This window comes from Camelus ferus, chromosome 2 (genome assembly GCF_009834535.1).
Source record: "Camelus ferus isolate YT-003-E chromosome 2, BCGSAC_Cfer_1.0, whole genome shotgun sequence".
Taxonomy (NCBI): Eukaryota; Metazoa; Chordata; class Mammalia; order Artiodactyla; family Camelidae; genus Camelus; species Camelus ferus.
The window spans coordinates 2,104,434-2,118,495 of NC_045697.1; the positions used below are offsets into that span (position 1 = coordinate 2,104,434).

Consider the following 14,062-nt stretch of genomic DNA (forward strand, 5'->3'; position numbering starts at 1 on the left):
GAGAGAGGTGGGCTAGAGGCTCCGGCTCCTAGGACAGAGCTTGCCCCGGAGTAGACCTTCAACCGATATCTGTTGAAAAATGAGAATGAGAGGGTGAGCCTGCTTACTTCTCCCTCATCTTAACGTCCCCATCCAGTCTTAGGAAGAGGACAGAGAATGGTTGGCTTCGCTGGTGCAGTGGAGCCCTGATCATCTGCTTATTCCACAGAAGAGTCAGGCCTGACAGATCCCCAGGGGAAGCTGAGGGGGAGAGGGCAGTCCTGCCAAATGGGGACCTCAGCCTTTTTTAATTTTAATTTTAATCTTTGCACCATGTAAAGTTTTTTTCAGTCTGAAACTATATCAACCTTTCAAAAATTGCAGCTGGAGTACAAAGAACTTTTCCTATACCATTTGAGATTGAGTTGCTGATATGATACCCTTACCATCCCTGAACACTTTATAGAGTGTATTTCCTACAAATGCATATGTTTCCCAACAGCCACAATGCAGCCAGCAAAATGAGGGAATTAACACCCACACAGCATTACCGTCTTGTCCACACTCTATTCGTCTTCATAGTAAATGGATCCAGCTCAGGGTTACATTTTGCTTTTACTTGTCATGGTTCTTTGGTCTCCTTCAATAGAACAGCTCTTCCTTCTTCCCTTGCTTTTCACATTTATGCCACTTTTGAAGATTGCAGACCAGTTAATCCGTAGATGGTACTTCAATTTGGGTCACCTCAGCCTTTAGCCCCATCCACTGGAGACAGACCAGTGGTGGCAGGCCCCGCCCACTGGAGGCAGACCAATGGCAAGGGCTTTGGGAGCCTCCCCCATCAGCACCCCTCCTGCAGGAGGAGCAGGTGAGCTGGGGCTGAGGACCTCCACGGAACAGGAACCAGCCTGAGGACTAGATTTTTTGGAGCCCAGTCTGGGACAAATGACCTTTTAAATTTGATTGCTTTATTTGAAATTCATGTGAAAGACACAAATATTACGTTTGTTTAGTTTTACATCTAACAAACTATCTTCAATATTAAAATTATGTAAAGTCAGGGATGGGGAGGGTAGGGGGTATAGCTCAGTGGTACAGCATGCGCTTGGTGTGTGTGAGATCCTGGGTTCAATCCCCAGTGCCTCTGTTAAGAGGAAGAAGAAAATTTTTAATAAAAAATAAATTTTAAAAAGAAAAAAGAAAAAAAAAAAAGGAAAAAATTACGCGAAGTTGTAACTGTCCCAGAATCCCAGCCTTGTGAATGCCATAGCTAAAAAGTTGCAGTTGACCCCTGACATGTAAAGTAAGTCTTCCTTTGTCTCAGGGGCACCTCTTTTTCACTGACAGGAGCGGCCTTTCAGGGCCATCCCTGAGGAAGGAGGTGCCCGCCCCGTGCGTCCTTGACGACCTCGTGCCCTTGATCCTTTCCTTCCCTGCTGGCCAGCCCGCCAGCGCCTGTCCTGCGGGGGGTCTCCACCGCACGGCCTCAGGATGGGCGTGGGGCTCCGAGCTGTAGCTTTCCTGCGTGGGCCGTGGGCCGTGGGCCGTGGGCGTGGTTATAGCACCGGTGTCGAGTCTTCCTTGTGGAGTGCCGCGTTTGTGGTGCTCGGGTCCTGCTTGAGCGGTGACCTCCTGACAGGGACGGGCCACAGCTAGCCAGGCCACCGCTGGAGGGGCCGCACCTCACGTGTGGCCTCGGTACCAGAAGTAGAGTGTCTTCATAAAGTGCGTGCATTCTAGTCACTGCTGTGAGATACTCCAGTTTCACAAAGGGATGGTGAGCGAATAATGTAAATGTTTTCATTCAAATCAGCATAATAAATGAAGTTGATTAGGACTGTCTTTGAAAAGTGTCCTGTGTCCCTGTTTGGTGAGCCCTGGAGGCTCCCTGTGGCCAGTTAGCGGGCCAGCCACTTGTGGTCAGTTGCTAGCACTGCGCTGAAGTCCTGAACACTCCGTGTGACGAGTGACAGCACCCTCTCCGCTTGTCGCCTCACACCTCCCACACCGGCCCTTTTCGGCTGCTGTGCCGCCCGCTCACGCGGCCCCGTGGGTTCTTCCAGCACCCCCCCATCTGCTTGGCATTTCCGTCTCCAGAAGGACTTGTGTCATTTCAGACACAGCAGTCTGTTGTGCTGTGCTCTGCCAGAGCAGTTATAAACGGGCCTTTCTCAGCGTTCAGATTTGTTCTGGCCCAGGGACGTGTGCGGAGGGCTGCCGCCGCCGAGGGCTGTTCCGTGGGTGTGAGGAGTTTGCCTCTCCCAGGGCAGGTACGGTGACATGGGTTCACCCCGCGGAGCATGTGGACGCAGTCTCAGCACCATCACCGACTAAGCCCGGGCGGGTCACTGAAGGTCTTCACACTTTGGCAACTTCCTTTGTAAAATGGGCTGATGGAAGTAGATCAATAGTTCGTGCTTCTCAGACTCTGTGCTGAGAAGGTGCTGTTTGGCTCCAAAAACAGTTCATTCTAATTATCAGAGGTCTCTGTGTTTAGTGGCAGATGTTTCCTTAAGGAGGAGCTGGGCCAGCCTGCCCGAGGCTCTGCCAGGTCAAGCAGAATGCGGCCCGAGGTCTGTCCCCACCTGTCTTGTCTGTGCCCTCCTTCTTCCCAGCCAGCCCGGCTCACTCACAGGGATTCCATATGCGATTTCTTTGAGGAAAAAGGTCGTGCTGCTTTGAATTTGTAGACCGTGCCAGGCCTGCGGCTGGGGAATGAAGTGAGTGCTCTCAGGGCGGCTGCTGTGTGGTGGGGCAGTGATCAGCGGGCTGGGAGCCGCACAGGATGAGGATGAAGCCGGGGTGGGAAGAGAAGGCGGCAGCGGGGGGTGGGGGTGAGGGGTGGGTGGGGGCGGGCCGTGGGCCACGCAGCCCTCCCTGTGCCACCAGCTTCCAAGGCAGAACTCGGGCAAGTCCCAGAATTCTAAATTCAAACCTGGCCTCCGAGTTTGTTTGAAGGGAGAAGAAAGTATACCTTATTTATCTGTGTGTTAGCTTCTTTGAAGTTTTTTCAATATTTAGATACATGGTATATAAAGGTCTTCACTTGTACTCTCGCCCCAACCCTGCAATTGTTAATTTCTCCCCAAAAGAGAAAAACCAAGGCGTGAGGCTTTTCAGGCCCGTGCAGCCTATCACGTCATGTCACCCAGGGCCAGAATGACATCATGGGGCCTGAGTCTCCACCTGGGTTTCCCCTAGAACTGAATTATGCCACTGTGGTGACCTCATGGCAGGTGTTCTCAAGGCCTGGTCAGTTTGAAGGGTGGATCAGTTCACCTGGGGACCAGTTCACTCGTCACTTCCCCCAGCTTTGGTAGCTGTGCTGTGGTTACAAAGAAATACACACTGGACTCTTCAGGGACAAAGAGGGGCGCTCTCTCCAACTTAATGCAACAGTCGGGAAGAGCAAGTGGGTGTGTGTTCAGAGAAGGAGATGGGGGAGGGGGAGAGGAGAGGAGAGGCCAGCGAATCGGGCGAGAGAGGCACTCAGGGAATCCGGGTGGAGGGCATATGGGGGCTCCTTTTACTACCATGTCACTTTCTATAAGTTTGAAATTAAATCAGAATAAAAGCTGCCCCCAAAGGACAGCACGGGTGGCGTTCTCCCACAGCGCCTGGTGGGCGTCCTGACCGCCCGTGTATCAGCTGCGCTGCCAGCCCCGCCCTGCGGGCTCCACCACGACCCCGGGGCCCCGGGCGGGGCCTGCCCCGTGGCACAGCCTGGCGTGCTGCTCCGCCTCCTGGCACTGCTGCCTTGAAACCCGAGGTCAGAAGGACCCTTGACAGGAAGGTGGGACCCACTGGGACTGAGCTGCGTCTTTAACCCCTTTTCTTGAACTATTTTCTTGGAAAACATTGTGATCGGTTAAACATCTTTTTAACAGAGCTGGCGCCAGGTAACAGCTGTTTCTGCAGCAGTGTCCATGTGAGAGCCTGGAGCAGGGCCAGCCTCTAGCCAGATCAGCCCCCGCCAGTTTTTGGAAATACAGCTTCCGTGCTAGAGTCACGGGCGTGCTCTCCTTTCACCTCGGAATGCCCCTTATGGTTTCAAAGTGGCTCAGCTTTGGGTAGTTGCTCATTACCTGATGAATACTTCCCGGTACCACGCAGGTTTGGTGATCACCTTCTCATTTAGAGTCAAGTTTTAGGTGTATGGGATTAAAAAAGCTTTTACTAGGGGAATAAGGGTTTTATTATTAAAAGTATTTATTTTGTCCTTTTCTGCTGCTAGTTTCACAGAAAGCAAATTCCCAGAGACCCCCAGTCTCATCTTCAGCACCTGTACGTCCGAGTGCCATTTCTGGAGCTGCGCTCCACCTGCTAAATAATTCACGGTCGCCAGCAGCAGCTGCAGGTCTGCTGTGAATTATGAATGCGTCTTCTGCGGTGCTTTGTGTCGAGTACACGAGCGCTTCCCTCTCCGTGCGCCTGAAGGGAGAGCCTCACCTTTGTCAGCCTGTGGCCTGGGATCTCTGGAGAGGGTGTACGAACTTGCCTCCTTGGGGAGCATAAGCTAAGGAACAATGTCTCTGTGTGTGGCCCGAGCCTTTGCCCGGAGCCCCGGGAGCTGTGCTGGCTGACCCTGGTATGGATTCAGAGGGGTGGTTTGCGGTGAATGGTTGGAAGTGTTTGGTTAAATGGCATCACAGTGGCTCTTATCGGCTCTACCCAGGTAAAGTCCCTCCTGTCTGTGCCTTGTCGCGGTTGGCGGGGGCAGGCAGACGATGCGGCCCTCAGGTGCGTGTGCTGAGGGGGCCACGTCAGTGGGAGGCTGTGGCCCTTCGTATAACCCGACCTTGAGTTGTGATTTCAGTGTTTAGAGTGCTTGCGATCGTGGTTTGGATGAGACGTTCTGATGAGGTGCTAATGGGCTGAAGCCTCGAGTTGCAGAGTTGTCTGTAACACTTCAACACCAAGGCCTTATTAATCTTATTTGCAACATGTAATCTACAGGCTTGTCCAGCCAGTATAAAGCTGGTGGCTTTTCTCGTTTTCAGCAAATCTGAACCAGACTTCAAAACCTTTCTCACCAGGAAGGCATTCCTTTGACTCAAACTGGTGAATTGAAAGAAAAGAAAAACAAACAAACCCAACAGTGACAACAGAAGCCAGGGGTGCCCCCTAGAGCGAAGCTGTGTGTGGGGGGGTGCAGGGCGTCTCCTGTGAGTGTCTTCTCCTTTGGCTGGAGGCGGAGCGCACGGTTCCACCCAAACTCCTGGCACCCAGGAGAGGATCAGGCGGTGAGTTGCGTGCAGTGCGGCTCGTCCCGTCACCTGTTCTGGCCTTGGACTTGGGGTAGGAATTCTGCGTTTGGAGAAGTTTCATCTCAGTGTTCAAGGTCAGTCCTTCCAGAAATGTGCACTATTTTCCATGAGTCGAGAGCAGTTCCAGGGTGAGTTTAAAGGTGCTGTGAATTATGATATTAAGAATTTGACAGTGGATAGCAAGGCCCAGGTGACTTTCCGTGCGCGTCGTGGACACGCGGAAGAGCTAGGATTTTGTCGCTCTCCCAGGGGCTCTGCACCCACCACATGGCTCCACACGGTCGTCTGCAAGAATCCGCCACCTCCGATTCGCAGGAGGTCTCCCGATGACAAGAGCTCTGTGCTGACCTGCTTTTTGCAGCAGTAAAACTGTCTCTGACTTTCCCACTGGGGAGAGTGTGCGGGTTCCCAGAGGTCTGGCTGTCGTGAAGTGAGATGGCTGAGGCCTTGGACTCAGACAGTGTGGCCTGGCCCCTATGCGCGACCTCGGTGCCCCTAAGACCCCAAGACAGGAACTGCCCTGCACCCACCAGAGCGTCAGTAATGGCAGACCTCAGAATGTGCTGTGGCCCCTGACCCGCACAGCACACACCCAGGGGCCGGGGGTGGGGGGGGGTCCCCTTTTTTTAATATATATATTTTATAGCTTCCTTCTCGAGTAGACTTTTAAAGTGTCAGTTGTTGATTTGTGAGTCTTAAAAACTAATTTGCATTTGTCAGCTCTTACAAGCATGAGTTAGTAGACAGGCTATCTTTCCTTAAAATGTCAATCAGCGCTCACTCTTCCGTTCACGGGTCGTTCCGCAAATGCACAGCCATCCTCCCCCAGCGCTGGGGGCGTGATGGCCGTGCCAGGAGGTTGTGAGCTCCGGGCAGGCACGGTGGGCTGGGTGGGAAGCCTGCCGCCTCCACCAGCCGCCCCCCAGCCGCTCCCGCGTCCTTCCTGCGCTAGCTGCAAGAGAGGCAGACCGCCTGCATCATGGTGCTTGCTGCACACTGGAGTCCAGATACCTTTTGTTTGAGAAATCAAAGCTCCAGCATCCTTGATGGGGTTCAGCCGCTTACAATGCATCCTATTAGTGACAGGGGGCCGGGGTGGGGAGACTTATGTGTCTTATGCAGCTGGGGCCAGTCTTCCTCTTTGCACCTCCCCACTGCCCCTGCAGCCCTCACAGTCCAGGCCACCAGCACCTGCAGCTGGACCTCCGCCTGGCAGAGCTCAGGACCTCCCTTCACATGCAGCCAGAGGGGCCCGAGAAGGACAAAGGTGCCTTCTGGACATTCCCTTGTTAATCGCTGTCCTCCAGGGTAAAATCTCCACTGCTTGGCACCCACCACCTGGCCCTGGTGGCCCTGCTCCTCAGCACTCTGGCCCTACAGCCCAGCCACACAGGTGTGAGCTGGCTTTCTTCTGCCACAGGGCCTTTGCACGTACTCAACCTGTCCTGGAACACTTTTCCCACTTTCTGAGGTCGGTTAACTTCTATTCTTCCCTCAGCTCTCAGACCATCATTCCCTCAAGGGAAAAAAGCTGAAGGAAAAATGTTCTGTGCTTACACTTTACAGGATGTCTTTAAAATAGACAATTTTGTGAAGATCACCCCGTTTATCGGCATGAAGTAGAGCAGGAGAGCTCACACCTCTGCTCAGACCCCACCGCTCCTGACGCTGGTGCTTAGTGTACATTCAGTTTAGCTTGGGGTGGGTCTCTCCAGGGCGGCGCCGTCTTGAGCCCCACTTGGCGACTATCCACACTCTTCTTCCACTGTCTTTGGTTTTATGGCCTTTTTCTTACTGCTCTGGAGCTGCTCTTAACTAGAAGGAAAGTCAGTCCTTCATCTGTGTGACGTTACATGGATTTTCTGTTTCTTGTCTTTTGATTTAACTTATAGTGTTTTTTGACATACAGAGATTTTATTTTGTTTGTTGAGGTGTAGTTGACATACATTATATTAGTTTGAGGCATGCCAACATAACGATTCAAAACGTGTATATATTGCAAAATGGCCACCACAGTAAGACCAGTTAACATCCCTCACTGCAGTCAGTTTTTTTCTTGTGGTGAGAACTTTTAAAGTCCACTCTGTCAGCAGCTTTCAGACGTGCACCACAGCGTCATTAACGTGGTCACCGTGCTGTGCCACCTGAGGACTTCCCCGGACTCACTGCGCTCGTAACTGGAGGCCCGAACACCGGCCCCTCTGCCCCCGGACTCCCACCCGCCCGCTGCGCCCACGCTCGCAGTCCTGCCTCGCGGCTCCGGGCGTGGTGTGCCTGCTGCTCGCCCCACTCAGGCACGGCAGAAAGTGAGCCCGTGTTTTCCTGTTGCGTTTTGCTAATTTCATGTTTCACATTTATATCTTTGGTCCACGTGGGATTTAATTCCGTGTGTATTGGGAGGGACCTGACTTGGCTGTTTTTCAGATGGTCGTCCAGTTGTCCCAGTAGCGTGTCCGTTTCTGCACCGGCGCCGCTGCCCCACCGTGTTCAGGACTCGGGTCGGTGACGTGCTGTGACGTTGGGCAGGGCTGGCCCGGCCTCGTTGCTCTGTTGTGTGTAGTTTCCCGGCGTTTCATGTGTAGCTTTCCACGTGAGCTCAGTTTAGACTCAGCTTGTCCAGTTCGAGTGAAGCGTCTGTTGGGAAGTGTATCGGACCATGTGTGACTTCAGGGAGGATGAATGTCTGTGGTGTGGAGCCCCTGGTGCCTCAGGGGCCGGACACAAACCAGACGAGAGGGAGACCCCTTCCCGGACCAGAGCCCCAGGGGGAGAGGGAAGGAGAGTGTGTGTGTGTGGGGGCTTTCCTCGTGGGAAGTTTTGTGTGGAGTCTAAGCAAGGCGTTTCCAGATGGTTCTGTGTACGTGGTGGCCGGGTGGCTGGGCCCATAGCCTCACCTGGACCCTCGTCCTCGACTCACTGAGCGGGGGCTGTGGTTCAGGCTTAGCGACCGCGTGTGTGTCGCGCGGTGGACTCGGGGCTGGTGCCTCCCTTCTGACCCGGAGGCAGGTTCTGTCACGAGTGTTTCTCTCACAGATCACATACGGCGGGTGGGGTCTAGTGAGCCTCAAAGCAAAATTCATACTGTCCTTCTCTGATCTTATGCAGCTTCTTCTTAATCTTGTTCTAACTTTTTTTCACGGCAGTTGGAGTGACGTGGTCACTCTCTGACCTTCTCTTTCTTTTCTCTTCTCATCCACGCGCTTTCTGAGCTTTGAGTGATTCCTGCAGCAGTGGCTTCTGCTGAGACACTTGCTCGGGTTCCCAGTTGAGCTGTCTGGTCCCCTGAAGGCCCATTTCCTGGGGGCCGTGGCTGCAGGCCAGCCTCTGCCCGCCATCCTGCACTGTAGACAGGCTTGATCGCCACCTTTGCGTCGCCTCTATCCCCACGGGGCTTTGTGCTGTGTCACTGACCTGTCCTGGTCTCCCCACCCCGGCCCCCTGTCACTAATAGGATGCATTGTAAGCGGCTGGCCAAGAGCTGGAGCTGGTTAACTAGTCCACCCGACTCTTCCCCTCGAGCCCGGGTGAGAGAGCAGAACGGGGCTTGTGAGTCTGGTAATTCCACCGGGCAGCCGCGCTCAGCAAGCAGAGCCCGTGCCCCGCCCCAGCGCAGGTTTGGCCGTCCCTGTCCCATGTCCCCTGGGCTCTCACAGAAGGGGCCTGTCCTCGGCAGAATGTGCGGCCCCTGGTTCCGGCCCCAGGCTTCCATGGCCAGGCCTGCCCGCCCTGCTGTGAGGGGGCCTGCTCATGGGAGGGCGACAGGGGTCCCAAGTACCCCCGTCTCTGTGTGAAGGGAGACGGATCTTTCCAGAGCTTGTTTACAAGACAGCGGAACCGAAGGCTCCTTAGTGCTGTTTGCGGCCGGCTCGGGAGCACACCCCGGGAGCGTGCGTTTTCCACGAGGGGCGGCCGCCCTCTAGTCGTCACGCTGGCTCGCAGTTGCACTCACGCTGGCCCGGGCGTGAGACCGGCCGCGTGCAGGGAAGTACAGGGATGTGAGTGCGAGATTCCCATCCTGACGGGGCAGCTTCCCCAGGCCCTGGGAACCCCACCGGTGCCCCTGTCCCTCTGCTTGCCCTGTGGATCACCTGGCCCTGACTCCCAGCGCCCCCTGACCTCAGGTGGGCTCACCTGGTGCTCCCGGTTGTGCCTGCGGCCCAGCCAGCCGCGATCTGTGCCGAGCATCCTTGTCGGGGGCTGTCAGCATCCGTGCTGGACTCTGCGCGGCTGCAGGACCGGGTCTGGTCTTGTTCCATGCTCTGCCCTGTACCTGGGACGACGGGGCCACGGTGTGGGCGTGCACTGTTCTTGGGCCGATCGCAAGTTCTAGAGAAGACAGCTTGGTGAGGCCCGGCCAGCCCCGCGGGCGGGTGTGGAGGACACACCCGCAGGTGAGTGAGGTCTGTGCTGGCCCCGCAGAGCTGAGCGGCGCCGACCTGAAGGACTGTGTGAGCAACCACAGCCTGAGCAGCAATGCCAGCCTCCCCAGCGTGCAGAGCTGCCGGCGCCTGCGCGAGCGGAGGGTTGCCAGCTGGGCCGTGTCCTTCGAGCGTCTTCTGCAGGACCCACTGGGCGTGCGATACTTCTCCGTGAGTATGATGGGTGATGGCCCTTCCTCGGGCAGGACCCGGGCCCGCTCTGGTTCAGACCCCGGGTCGGGGCAGGGCCTGTGTCTCCTCCCGCCCTGCACCTGCCCTAGGCACTTGAGGCCAAGGGGGCGGGGCTTCTTGTAAATGCTGGGAAGGGCTACCTGTCAGCAAGGGCAGCTGTTAGGAAGGGGTGCTCGGCTCCTGAGGAAGCGGCTGTGTACGCCAAAGTGGTCCTCAGCGTGGGCAGCTTTTCAATTCGTCTTTCGGGGGAATTCTGGAGACGCGCTTGTGACCTCTGGTTTCGGTGAAAGGCGGTAATGAGAAAAAAGTGGGAATGAAGGAATCGGCAGAGGTCGAGAGGAGGGAGGGCCCTCAGCCATTACCAGTTCGCCCTTTTCTGAGGGCTGTGTGAAGGCTGATTGACGGTGTTTTTCTTAGGATTTTCTAAGGAAAGAGTTCAGTGAAGAAAACATTTTATTCTGGCAGGCCTGCGAGTATTTTAGTCATGTTCCTGCCCACGACAGAAAAGAGGTATGTTTCTTCAGGCGGGGAGCGGGGGTGGCCGAGGGCAGGGTGACTCCATCACAGCTTCACACCCAGCGCACTTTGAAAAGTCCACGTAAAAGTATCTTCACACCATGAAAAAGTTTCTTTTTCAGACTAAGTTTCTTAATATATATGGTATTTAATTTTGCCTGAACAGAACTTGCAGAAATGCCTTCGGCCGTAGAGCCTTCATCAGCAGACGTGCTGCTGCTCAGCGTGCTGAGGGGGTGCAGGAGCAGATTCTGGGTGGAAGAGCGCCCTGAGAATACCCGTCCGCCCCGCTTGCCCTCGCGGCCCCGGGTGACGGCGAGCCCTGGCTGGAGGCCGTGCGGCCTGTGGTCCCCTCAGAGGAGGCGTCTTGTCTCCTCGCCACACTCAGTGCCGCCCCGACCTCGCCCCCCCACCCCACCCCACCGCACCACCCCTGCTGCCCCCTGCTGCAGCACGGCCGGGCCTTTGGGACGTTCAGATTGCCCTTTGAGAAAATTGGGAGGGGAGCTGATTTATTGAAGAGTTTCATACTGGCTGGAACTTTTATCTGTAACTCCAGCAGGAAGTATCTATTGGGCCCCAAGAGAATGTACCTCCAGTGCCTGGAGCTGTGCCGGGCATTTGGAGTACAGCCGTGAAACAGGCAGAACACACGTGCTGTTTGTGGTCTGTGTGTCCGCTCATACACGTGTCCCGGCAGCTCTCCTACAGGGCCCGTGAGATCTTCAGTAAGTTTCTGAGCAGCAAAGCGACCACTCCGGTCAACATCGACAGCCAGGCCCAGCTGGCGGACGACATCCTCCGTGCCCCCCACCCCGACATGTTCAAGGAGCAGCAGCTTCAGGTGACTCCCGGGGCGGGGAGGGGACTCGGGTCCCAGAGAGAAGCCCCCCCGCGGGCGCCAGGCTGACAGGAGAGTGGGCTTCCGTCCCAGAGCCAGGGTTCAGTCAGGCCGTGAAGCAGGAGGTCCCTGTCTGGTGACACTTCTCCACGTGCCTGTGTGTGAGGCCGCAGGTTTGTGGGCAGTGGCGTCTGTAGAGGAAGACAGATGGTTGGATTTTTTTTTCAGCTTTAGGACATCTCTGTGATAAAAAGCGTGCATGGGCCCTAATGATTTTTACCAGAGGTTACTTCTGTTGCCGAGTCATATGAGTACTGTTAATAATTAAGACAAAACAAAACAAAACAAAACAAAACAAAACAGTATTTTCAGGGCAGTTCTCACTTCCTTTAGGTTTCCAGTTGCTTTTGGTTTCATTTTGATTTAAGGAAGTTAAGATGCCCCAGTATGGCCACTAGTTGTGCTGAGCCCACCCGCGATGCTGGCTTTGACAGGCTGTTGGAATTGGCTGATTGTAAGCGTGATAAATCAGGGCTGGTGTATTATGGGAAAGAAACCAGACATAAAGGACCCCGGAAAATAACTCTGGGGAGAGAGTGGGCTTTCAGAATGGGCCCGGCTGGCGTGTGCGGGCCCCGTGCGACTCTGCACCACGGGCTGGGTGTCTGGCCCCGTCTGGGACTGGACCCTGGACCGCAGCTGCGTTTTTCCCGCAGATCTTCAACCTGATGAAGTTCGACAGCTACACGCGCTTCCTGAAGTCCCAGCTGTACCAAGAGTGCATCCTGGCCGAGGTGGAGGGCCGCTCGCTGCCCGACGCACAGCAGGTCCCCAGCAGCCCTGCCTCCAAGCACAGCGTCAGCTCGGACCATTCAAACGTGTCCACGCCAAAGAAGGTGCCCCGCTCCGTCGCGCTGGTCTCACCCGATGAGGGCTGTTCTGGGAAAGGGACAGCAGATGCCATGCTGGTTTATCCCTTAACTCACGGGGAGTGACGGACCTCTTGGGCTTGGACCTTCAGATGCATCTTGTCTGAGGCTCCAGTCTGGGTGGGAGGCTGCAGCTGCTGTCTTGGGGGGGCCGTTGGGGCTGCATCTCTGGCCTCGAAGGCCTGACCCCTCCCGTGGAGAACGGGCCTAGGCAGCCCCCTCCGGCCTCCTTTCTCATCCAGGGTGGTGGTAAATTAACCGTGTTTTCCGTTTGATGGCAGCTGAGTGGAAAATCAAAATCAGGACGCTCCCTGAATGAGGAGCTGGGGGACGAGGACAGTGAGAAGAAGCGGAAAGGCGCGTTTTTCTCTTGGTCCAGGACCAGGAGCACTGGGCGCTCCCAGAAGAAGAAGGACCACAGCGACCGTCCAAACGGTTGGTGGTTTGTGGTGTGCAGGCGGGGTCGGGGTGAGGCTGTCGCGGGGACGAGTGAGGGGGTGTGGGCCGCGCCCCCAGGGCGGCTCGTGCCTCTTCGGTGGCCTGTGGGGCAGGACGGCCGGGAAGCAGGGCGTGGTGCGTCCCAGCCCTAGGCCTGGGCGCCCGGGGGCCCCCAGTGGCGGCCGCTCTCCCCCACTCCTGCTCCAGCAGTAATAGGCGCTCTGGGCAGAAAATCTGGGAAACACAACCAGGTAAAAAGAAGAAAATGCGGAGTCCTGCCCTCTGTCCACCCAGACAGCTTCTTGCCTGCCGAAGTCTTTGGGGTTTTTTCTTGTTTTTCTGCCGCGTGCAGGGGTGCACGAGCCTTTTTAAGTCTGTAAAGACAATGTGATATGGTAGTTTGAGCGTCGAGCGTCCCCAAATCACACTCTTTCCTGCGAGCCTGGAGGTGGCCGTGCTGGAGGTCTCCTCCCTTGGTGTCCTTCGTGTGTGTGGCCGAGAAGGCGGTGCGAGGCGCGGGCTCAGCCCCAGCCCGGGGAGGGGCCTCGGGGGCCCTTTGCTGGTTGCAGACGCTGGCTGGGCTGGCGCAGGGAAGGGGTGGGCAGAGAGAGGTGGCGGCACTCACTGCAGGCGCGGGAAGCCTAAATGGGGGGCAGCAGCTGGAAAGAGCTTCTTCCCTAGAGATTCAAGAGGGTGATTATTTCCCAAGGAGTAACCTGCAGCCTCCAGGCCTGGGCCGCCAGGTTTAAACCGGGCGGTTTATCGAAGGGTCTCGGACAGGAGGCCTGAGGAGGAGGTGGGAGGTGGCGGTTTGTAGAGTTTATACCTCCTCTCCCCCTGGGAGCAGACTGCACGGTAGGGCTCGTGCCCATCTTACAGAAGTCGGCTCAAGGCTGGGGGCTTGGTGCTGGTGCCCTCCCGCTCCGGGGTCATGCTGTGGGCTGTCAGTGCAGGTGTTCTTCCACAGGGAAGGCAGGCAGGACTGGGGGACGGGAGCGGGGCATAGGGACCAGGGACCCCCCCGAGGACCAGGAGACAGGGGAGCAACTGCCTCTTTATGTCTGTGCCCCTGAGCAGGGCCCCAGGAGGCTGGGGTCCCCATACCTAGCAGATCTTTAGAGACTGTCTGGAAAGGGCTTTAAATCCTGACTCCAGGGCACTCCCCAGGAGTTCTGACCTGGTCGCCTGGCCATCTGTTGCTTTTGAAAGATGGGCTGGTAGTTTGGAGGGTCAGTGGGACCTGGGAGCTGCCGTCTAATCAGGCCCCCCCGCGTAGCCCCCAGGCCCCCTGCACAGCAGCGTGACTGGCGGGTGGGCCCTGCTGGAGCAGAGTTGTCGTGATGTTGGGATTGCAATGGGAACACTTGGTGACAAGGGACGCAGTGACTGTGGGCTCACTTTGCACTCGTGGGAGATGGGAAATGAGCTGCAGATAGCGGTGCTGTGGCCGCTGTCCTGTTTACTGCCCTCCTCTTGGGCCCA

The 14,062-nt window shown here is 56.2% G+C and overlaps 1 protein-coding gene across 9 annotated transcripts in view; it reads left to right on the top strand.

Moving 5' to 3' along the window:
- Positions 1-14,062, top strand: part of RGS12 (regulator of G protein signaling 12) — a 113,523-nt gene that overhangs the window by 81,398 nt on the left and 18,063 nt on the right. For 8 of the 9 annotated variants that reach the window (XM_032493091.1, XM_032493105.1, XM_032493109.1 and 5 more), the window contains 5 exons: positions 9,666-9,835; positions 10,274-10,366; positions 11,073-11,216; positions 11,930-12,109; positions 12,424-12,577. In XM_032493091.1, coding sequence (XP_032348982.1) covers positions 9,666-9,835; positions 10,274-10,366; positions 11,073-11,216; positions 11,930-12,109; positions 12,424-12,577 — 741 coding nt within the window. The remainder of the gene's footprint in view (positions 1-9,665; positions 9,836-10,273; positions 10,367-11,072; positions 11,217-11,929; positions 12,110-12,423; positions 12,578-14,062) is intronic. The other variant, XM_032493097.1, reaches the window with a different exon arrangement.